The 10,020-nt window shown below is 43.0% G+C and overlaps 1 protein-coding gene across 3 annotated transcripts; it reads left to right on the forward strand.

Annotated features, from left to right (window-relative positions):
- Positions 1–1,346: 1,346 nt before the first annotated feature.
- LOC310786375 (mitochondrial import receptor subunit TOM40B) lies at positions 1,347–7,566 on the forward strand. 3 transcript variants are annotated; one of them, XM_083647584.1, is made up of 10 exons: positions 1,347–1,496; positions 2,083–2,282; positions 2,392–2,459; positions 4,016–4,108; positions 4,218–4,319; positions 4,810–4,915; positions 5,063–5,185; positions 6,250–6,326; positions 6,431–6,533; positions 6,660–7,566. In XM_083647584.1, the coding sequence occupies exons 2-10, from the start codon at positions 2,099–2,101 to the stop codon at positions 6,797–6,799; spliced, it is 996 nt and encodes a 331-aa protein (XP_083503710.1). In that variant the 5' UTR covers positions 1,347–1,496; positions 2,083–2,098; the 3' UTR covers positions 6,800–7,566. The 3 variants fall into 3 exon arrangements, with proteins under 3 accessions (XP_083503710.1, XP_083503711.1, XP_083503709.1); XM_083647585.1 differs by lacking the exon at positions 1,347–1,496 and adding an exon at positions 1,525–1,632; XM_083647583.1 differs by lacking the exon at positions 1,347–1,496 and adding an exon at positions 1,576–1,622.
- The last annotated feature ends 2,454 nt before the right edge of the window (positions 7,567–10,020 follow it).

Raw genomic sequence — 10,020 nt, forward strand, 5'->3', positions numbered from 1 at the left:
GCTGGCTGCACCCTTAATGACTCGGAGTGACATGTATCTGTTGTGTAATCTTTATGCCTTGAAGATCACAATATAATGATGAGACGGAGAGCAGGTTATCAGAACGTGTGTTTACATGGTGTTTACGTTCAGAACAGGAAGTTACCAGCGCATGTGAATGTGCGTCCCTCTAACAGGTCCGTGCGGCAACTCCAACCCATAGCTAGAATTGACAGTATCTACTGTCCATTTGATTCCATGAGCATACTGTTCACTTGATGTTAATGTGGCAGACTAACATCATAGATATAAGATCGTACTAACGTTAACTGCTTACTGTTTTGCCATTCTCAATGCCTGAAACGTATTCCTTTCTGTATCGTATTAGTGTAAAAGGATATGTTCAACAGTTTCTGGTTCGCTACAGTGTATACATTTCCCATCAGGGTGCTTGCCTATTTTATGTAATGTATGATTGAGAGCTGTGTGACCTATTCTTAAACGGGTGATAATGCTTTCTTCCCTTCGTTTCCAACCCACCCTCCTTCCAGCCCCAACCTGCCTTTGTATGTTATACAGATGTCTACCAGTGTCTTGACCATCCCAGTACTCCTGCCATACTGACTGCACGTATGATTTAATGAATGTCTTGATTAATGGAATGTTTATATCTACCTGTTTGATTCTTAGTGCTTGTTTGGCTAAGATATCCACCTGCTCATTCCCCTCCACACCAACATGAGCAGGGACCCAAAGGTAGCGTGTAGCTATGCCCTTCACCTCCAACCTGTACATTATATTGAATATTTCATTGATGATATCTGTTCTGAATGCTGATCTACCAGATTGTATGCTTTGTAGTGATGAAAAACTATCAGATGCAATAACTGTGTTGTTTCTTTCTCTCTGCTCCACCCACCTTAATGCTAATATAATTGCCAATAGCTCCGTACATACTGAAAGATGGTCCGACACCCTTTTCTTAATACAGATCTCACCCTCTGGAATATATACTGCTGCCCCTGCACACCCGGTTTCTGGATCTTTGGAGCCGTCTGGAAATACAAACACTGAATCTGAATAATGCTGTTCAAAATAGCTCTGGACTACATACCACTTTGGAGAGAAACAAATCTACCGCTCAACTTCTGTTTTGGTACAGCAAAAATCCTCGGTAGCATTTTTAGGTGAGACACCGCTTTTTTTGTATGTCACCTAGTTTATACATTATACAAATGTAAATGTATTGTTTTGGAGCATTTTAACCAAACACATAAAACAGATTGGAACAAAAATAATCCCGTCATGTTTCCAGTAATACATATTTGTACGTGGCACAGGCACTTCACATCTGGAGCGGAGCGACTGCAGCTTTCTGCAGCATCAGTTGAGCCGAGCATTAGTAGCCTTATAGGCTTATAATTAGCTGACCATTTTAAAGTATCCACCTGACGGGTTCTTTCATGTGCTACTCTCAGTACCGTTTGGGATTTTAAGGTGTCTTGACCACACTGGAAGTACGTAGAGAAACAACCAGCGTAGAGAAATGTCTGTTTTCCTCGATGCTAAGGTCATGCTCGCTAACGGAATAGCTGCTGCACGCACCTGCACATCAGACCATCAGACATTCTCGTAGAATGCATGTAGCTAGTCGTAAGCATACATGTAATCCAGTTCAAATTGCAGTAGAAACCAGTGTATCGAGCTAGCGAAATAGGATAGTTTTGTTTTTTTAATTCTTAACCTTGTCTGCCTCCTGATGTTACTTCACCCATACTGTGCCTCATCTCCTCATATGTGTGTGTGTGTGTGTGTGTCTGTCAAAAAGTGTCATTTGTGTTTCCTCAAACAGTCATTGTCACAAACATTTACTACACTTTTTGTAAGAGAGATGTCTGGTAGAAGCCTTTGACAAGTGGCAATAAAGCGGGGAAATATGTATTTCTTTTTTCAACCAGTTGTGTAATCCAAGCAAACTTTCAAAACCAACCTTTATTGCAGATGTAGGACAAACTGGGCAAGATGCAAGTACAGGATGGGGTAAAGAGTGAGCTATATCGGTTCATGGCATCATCATCATACCTCCATCTTATTTCCTCCTAGGAAGCGTTGCGCCCACATGGGCAGCGTTCTGGCCTTGTCTTCCGGTCCAGGCCATCAGAACTGGCCTTTCTCCACGGACCCTCAACCCTCTCGCTGGGACACACATCCTGCTCACTGGGACACTCCGCCACGCTGGGAGAGGAGAGATGGCCGCCTGCCCAACCCAGGCAGCTTCCACTCGCTGCACAGGAGCTGCAAGGGTACAACATTCAACTATATCACTATCGAGCTGTGTTGCCGTTTTGTCTTGTGGAACAATGTGTTGTGAATGTCAGATCTGATTCTCTCTTCTCCTCCCCGCTTCCCCAGATGTGTTTCCTCAGCAGATAGAGGGAGTCAAGATGATTGTCAATAAAACTCTGAGCAGCTTCTTCAAGGTGACCATCATCATTGAGAAATAACGGTTCCGCACACCACTGGAGCTCCTGTGTATTTTTTTTTATTTTCTTTTTAAATACTGCGTGACGTTTCGAGCTGGTCGGCTCTTCTTCAGACGCTTTCTGACACAGCAGAGATACACCATCTTTAAATACCCATACATTTGCATAATTACATGATGTGATAGTGCACCAGGTGTAGAGCATTCAGAATCATAGATTGTCAATATACAGAAAAATGTCAAATGCTAAATATACATACAGTATATAGAGACAACCATGCATTATATATTTTTTCCTCCTAATGCATGGTTGTCTCTGTATGTATATTTAGCATTTGACATTTTTCTGTATATTGACAATCTATGATTCTGAATGCTCTACACCTGGTGCACTATCACATCATGTAATTATGCAAATGTATGGGTATTTAAAGATGGTGTATCTCTGCTGTGTCAGAAAGCGTCTGAAGAAGAGCCGACCAGCTCGAAACGTCACGCAAACATTTAAAAATAAAATTAAAAAAAACTACACGGGAGCTCCAGTGGTGTGCGGATCCATTATTTATCTTGTAAGTAACCCTTTGATCCAGCACCCACCCTAACTGTCCTCTATTTTGACCATCATCATTGAACCAGGGATGGGACAATATATCAAAATTCAATATATCGGCTTACAAAAATGTGACAATACAATATTCTGTAGTAATCACAAATGAGACAGCTTGACCAACACAGTTTCACAAGCTCTCCATCCAAATTATATTATTTTCTTTTTGTAATGACATTTCAAAATTGTTACATTTTATGTTCTAGCAAGCCAATGCCATTGCTGGAAAGACTTGCGACTCGGAAGTAAACATAATTCCACACAGTCAGACTGAAATTGTATGTATTACATCGTATTGTGGTTATGAATTGTGAACCCCATATCGTGTATCACATTGCATTATGACATAAGCGTATCATCCCATCCAAACATTGCACCAAAATTGCCCGTATCACCTATATGAAGATGTACACTGTTTGTTAACTGTGAAGTACGCAGGTACAAATTACTTATTATTAAATTTATTTACCTTTAAACTCTAAGCAGCTCATTTTTCGCTTTGTCTTTACCAAAATCAACCTGCCATATATGGAAACTGTGCATCCCTAGTAGCTGTAGAGACAATGAGGGTGTAAACATCCAGGAACCGTGTGTGTGTACTGAATGAATGAATGAATGAAAGTTTTATTTACGTGTCAGGACAAATTGCATGACCCATCCCACATGGGATTATCAGACACATCAACATGAAGTAATTAACATACCGATTCCAGTGCATACTCCATCAGACAGCGAAACAGCACACTCAGGAAATGGGCAGCAGAACACACAAATTTAACTACAATATGTAGTAAGTAAAATATATGAATTATCTATCATAGGTCATCTTTCTCCTATCCCACGCATATGAAATATATTCGGAAAAAGCACAGATGTTATCAAAAAAAAATTCAAGTATGGCTCCTTCTTCAAAGTCTAACAGGTTTACTGTATGTGTTTGTTTCCAGGCCAGTCACACCCTCCACCTCAGCGCTATTAGTCCGTCTTACTATCGCTTCCACGTGGAACACCTGCAGTCAGACGATTACAGCAAGGACAAGGTCAAGCACACATCCGATACAGGAGATGTTCTGCTCTGTCATCATTAATGTACAACAACATTACAGAGCTGCTGCCTCAGTGACCTGATTTTTTTTTAATGTGTTATAGGATGCCCCAGCATTGATCGGTGAGATGGATTCTTCAGGTAGCCTGAATGCTCACTCTCTGCTGCATCTCACTGAGCGTGTCAGAGCACGGGCGGTGTTCCAGGTGAGTCCAAGGGGGTTTAGATACTAGAGTTCCTAGAAGACAGGTATATTGAATTGTAAGCTGGACCGTTGAACCTTTAGACTGGCTTGCACATTATAAACACAAAGACTCCAAGAGCCATTAAACCATTTAACAGATGAACAGATTAGTGGAGGGATGTTTCTATATCATCAAACACATTCAATAAACTTGGGACATGACAGGTTACCAACTAAAGGGGTCAGAACAGACAAACTGGGTCTTATGTGTCATTTCCTGCAGAAATTGTCCCGCCTTCCCTGAGCACAGATAGGAGGAAATCTCTTTCAATATCCAGAGCTAAGGAAGTTTGGTTTTGAATTTGTAATTCTTAAAGGTGATCCACTACATGTCCAGACTCACTGTCAATGTCAGTTATTTGTCAATGTCAGTTATTTTGACTTCAAATGTTTTGCATGCCATTTCCAGTTTGCTGCCAACATCTCCCTTCTTATCACCGATTCTGTTTTAGACTCAGCAATCGCAGTTTGTCACGTGGCAGTTTGAAACGGAGTACAGAGGAAACGACTTCACAGCTGCTGTGACGGTGGCAAACCCAGACATCCTGAGAGAGTCAGGTGAGAAGTGACAGGTGCGATGCAGAAACAGCATAAGCACTGGGAACATCAGTCATATAGTATGTGCCAGGGAACTACAATGTGGTTCCTCCCTGACTGATTCAGTGGGTTATGTCTCCTGTGTGTTTGTGTTTTTCCCTGGGACAGTGATCCTCGTGGCACACTTCCTGCAGAGTGTGTCATCTGGACTGGTGTTAGGAGGGGAGCTGGTCTACCATCGTGGACGAGCAGAGGAAGGAGGCATTCTTACTTTGGCTGGACAGTACTCAAGTGGGGTTTTGTTTTGTGTTAATCTGCTTGCAATATACATCATCTATTTGAATGAATCGGGGTATATTGTTTGAGCTGAGTTTGACTTTCTCCATGCACTCTTATCACAAGGTTAGGACTGATTCAAATGCATTTCAACTCACCTGGAAGAAAACATGAACGCTTTTAATCCTATTTAGAATATGGGAATATGTGCACTCATGTGGCCGAAATGAGTATTACACAAACAACGAAAATGAGCCTGGGGAAAAAAGATCACCTGCCAAAACTTTTTCCCACCTGTTTCACAGATGAAAAGAGTAAGTAAAAACTAATACTAATAAGGAGCTTGGAAAGGTTATCCTGGCAAAACCTTTTTTCCCCCACCTGTTCTTAAGTCATAAACACAGGAGAGAAAACAATTTAGATCGGACTTAGAAAATGGATCATCAGGGGGCACGGTGGAGCAGTGGTAAGCGCTGTCGCCTCACAGCTAGAAGGTCCTGGGTTCGATTCCCACCTGGGACGCTGTGAGCGCTGAAGGAGTGCGTGCCCGTCCGCATGTCCTCGAGTGCCCACCACCCGGGTGTGGTCATCAAAAAGGGCTTTTTTCTGTGTGGAGTTTGCATGTTCTCCCCGTGCTCCCTGGGGATTTCCTTCGTATAGGAACACCACACCAAAACATGCAATATCCTGGTCGCTGAAGTGGTGCCTCCTCTGCTCGTTAGGGGCGCCTGTTTGGAGGGAGGGGAACTCGTTGGAATAGCGTGATGCTCCCTCGTGCTATGTCCTACCAGTGAAGCTTCCCCTGTCAGGTGAAAAGAAGCGGCTGGCTACTGCCCGTGTCTCGGAGGAAGCATGGAGCTAGTATTGGCTCTCCCCAGATCGGCAGAGGGGGGAGCAGCAACCGGGATAAATAAATTAAAAATTAGCACTAATGGGGGATAAAAAATCGGGGGGGAAATATAAAAAAAGAAAAGAAACATGGATCATCAGATTTTTTTCCCACTTGCCTCTCTCAGGGCTTGCATAGTTTTGCCTGATCTGGTGTAACTTTTTCACTTTTATTCTGTACCTCTCTTCAGGACCAAACTGGGTGGCGACGCTGAACGCCGGGAAAGGGGGTGCTCATGCTAGCTACTATCACAGAGCCAACAAACAGGTATAGGAAACACAAGCATCTAAACTCACTACTTGCCTTGGGTGCATATTGCAAATGTGTGTGTGTGTGTGTGTGTGTGTGTGTGTGTGCGTGTTCTTCACCAGATCCAAGTCGGGGTGGAGTTTGAAGCCAGCACCAGGACGCAGGAGACCACAGCCTCCTTTGGCTACCAAATGGAACTCCCCGAGGCAAACATGGTGTTTCGAGGTAAACACCGATTTCTTTATGCGATTTTCAGTCTGTAACTTTCACGTTTTTGTAGTCAGTATATGCATCATTAAAAGAGTTTTTGTGTGTGTATACGTGTGTCACGGTATGTTTCTATATATCCAGGTATGGTGAACAGCAGGTGCATCATTGGAGGAGTGTTGGAGAAGCGTCTGAGTCCGCTTCCTGCCACCCTGATTATGGGCGCCTTTGTGAATCACCGGGGTGACAAGCTGCAGGTCGGGCTGGGTGTCAACGTGGGATAGACTCCTGCAAACACTTCCTGGACTTCCACTCTCCCGATATGCGCCCAGAGAGCCTTTTTTGAGGCATCACGATTCACTGATTTCCCAGGGTTTGATCAGTCTTGTTACAGAACCTTTCTGGTTATTGGTTATTCAAACACTTTCTAACTGACCATTCCGGCATCATGCATCGTAATATAAGGGTCCCTTGATTTCCACTCTTTTCCCACCCCTATTTTTCGGCCTACCTCTCGAAACGGAACTGATGTGTTTCTGACTGGAAGACAATAGGATTACACAGCTTGTGGGACTCAACAACTCTGGCGAGTAGAAGATCGGGGGGATCTTCTACTTGCGCTCATGTTGACCTGTCCTGAACCCAGTCCTCCCAGCACACTTTGGTGACGGCACGAGTGACTGAAAATCTACATCCATCATGTGCCAGAATTTCCTACAGCCTACTGGACTACAGAAACATAAAGGATGAGAGTCATACTGTATATGTATATAAGAAAACGTTTTATACTTGAGGTAGTCTAAGAAAATGTGGTGTATATAGTTATTAACTGTGCATATGAGTAAATGTGTGTGTGTTTTCACACACTAAAGTGTGTGTGGGTGGAGAGAGGTAGGCATAGACGCATTGCAATCTGCACTACTCATAAGTCTTGTACAGTATGATGTATGAAATGTTATTTAATATGATTTGACTAATGCGTTATATTAGTGTACAGGCAGGAGAAGTCTGTCTTGTCTTAATTTGTTAATAAAGATGCTATTTATTTCTATCATGGTTTAACGTTTTTTTCCCCTATTGGCATTGAGTCATCAATTGTCTTATAGATAATGCTGTACAAGATGCTGATCCAATCTCTCTCTTCACCAAACCTCTCTAAGTACTCTCTGGAAGGAAGTGACTGATGTACTGTGGGATGAAATAGATTTGTAAAATGTTGATGGTGGTGATGAATGATTTACAGTACTTACCGACTTATCTTCCTCCTTTGTTTTCTTTGGAACTTAATGCTATTTTATGTTGGAAAATGTCCACCACATAATACTGAGGCTGCATGTCTGTTTTGGCATGTCATTGGATTGTTTTTATCCAAGGCAGGACATCTAAATGTAGTGTTGGGACAGCAGACTGGTAACAGATGAAGGACAGTGAAAGGAGCAGTAACAGATGAAGAACAGTGAAAGGAGCAGTAACAGATGAAGGACAGTGAAAGGACCAGTAACAGATGAAGAACAGTGAAAGGACCAGTAACAGATGAAGGACAGTGAAAGGACCAGTAACAGATGAAGGACAGTGAAAGGAGCAGTAACAGATGGACAGTGAAAGGACCAGTAACAGATGAAGGACAGTGAAAGCACCAGTAAGTAACAGATGACAGTGAAAGGACCAGTAAGTAACAGATGAAGGACAGTGAAAGGACCAGTAACAGATGAAGGACAGTGAAAGGACCAGTAACAGATGAAGGACAGTGAAATGACCAGTAACAGATGAAGGACAGTGAAAGGACCAGTAACAGATGGACAGTGAAAGGACCAGTAACAGATGGACAGTGCAAGGACCAGTAACAGATGAAGGACAGTGAAAGGACCAGTAAGTAACAGATGGACAGTGAAAGGACCAGTAACAGATGGACAGTGAAAGGACCAGTAACAGATGAAGGACAGTGAAAGGACCAGTACCAGATGAAGGACAGTGAAAGGACCAGTAAGTAACTGATGAAGGACAGTGAAAGGACCAGTAACAGATGAAGGACAGTGAAAGGACCAGTAACAGATGAAGGACAGTGAAAGGACCAGTAAGTAACTGATGAAGGGCAATGAAAGGACCAGTAAGTAACAGATGAAGGACAGTGAAAGGACCAGTAAGTAACAGATGGACAGTGAAAGGACCAGTAACAGATGAAGGACAGTGAAAGGACCAGTAACAGATGAAGGACAGTGAAAGGACCAGTACCAGATGAAGGACAGTGAAAGGACCAGTAAGTAACTGATGAAGGACAGTGAAAGGACCAGTAACAGATGAAGGACAGTGAAAGGACCAGTAACAGATGAAGGACAGTGAAAGGACCAGTAAGTAACTGATGAAGGGCAATGAAAGGACCAGTAAGTAACAGATGAAGGACAGTGAAAGGACCAGTAACAGATGGACAATGAAAGGACCAGTAACAGATGAAGGACAGTGAAAGGACCAGTAAGTAACAGGTGAAGGACAGTGAAAGGACCAGTAAATAACAGATGAAGGACAGTGAAAGGACCAGTAACAGATGGACAGTGAAAGGACCAGTAACAGATGAAGGACAGTGAAAGGAGCAGTAACAGATGAAGGACAGTGAAAGGACCAGTAACAGATGAAGGACAGTGAAAGCACCAGTAAGTAACAGATGACAGTGAAAGGACCAGTAAGTAACAGATGAAGGACAGTGAAAGGACCAGTAACAGATGAAGGACAGTGAAAGGACCAGTAACAGATGAAGGACAGTGAAATGACCAGTAACAGATGAAGGACAGTGAAAGGACCAGTAACAGATGGACAGTGCAAGGACCAGTAACAGATGAAGGACAGTGAAAGGACCAGTAAGTAACAGATGGACAGTGAAAGGACCAGTAACAGATGAAGGACAGTGAAAGGACCAGTAACAGATGGACAGTGAAAGGACCAGTAAGTAACAGATGAAGGACAGTGAAAGGACCAGTAAGTAACAGATGAAGGACAGTGAAAGGACCAGTAACAGATGAAGGACAGTGAAAGGACCAGTAAATAACAGATGAAGGACAGTGAAAGGACCAGTAACAGATGAAGGACAGTGAAAGGACCAGTAACAGATGAAGGACAGTGAAAGGACCAGTAACAGATGGACAGTGAAAGGACCAGTAAGTAACAGATGAAGGACAGTGAAAGGACCAGTAAATAACAGATGAAGGACAGTGAAAGGACCAGTAACAGATGGACAGTGAAAGGACCAGTAAGTAACAGATGAAGGACAGTGAAAGGACCAGTAAGTAACAGATGAAGGACAGTGAAAGGACCAGTAACAGATGAAGGACAGTGAAAGGACCAGTAACAGATGAAGGACAGTGAAAGGACCAGTAACAGATGAAGGACAGTGCCAGGACCAGCAACAGATGAAGGACAGTGAAAGGACCAGTAAATAACAGATGAAGGACAGTGAAAGGACCAGTAACAGATGAAGGACAGTGAAAGGACCAGTAACAGATGAAGGACAGTG

The sequence above is a fragment of the Poromitra crassiceps genome, assembly GCF_964638095.1.
Source record: "Poromitra crassiceps genome assembly, chromosome: 1".
In the NCBI taxonomy this organism is placed as follows: Eukaryota; Metazoa; Chordata; class Actinopteri; order Beryciformes; family Melamphaidae; genus Poromitra; species Poromitra crassiceps.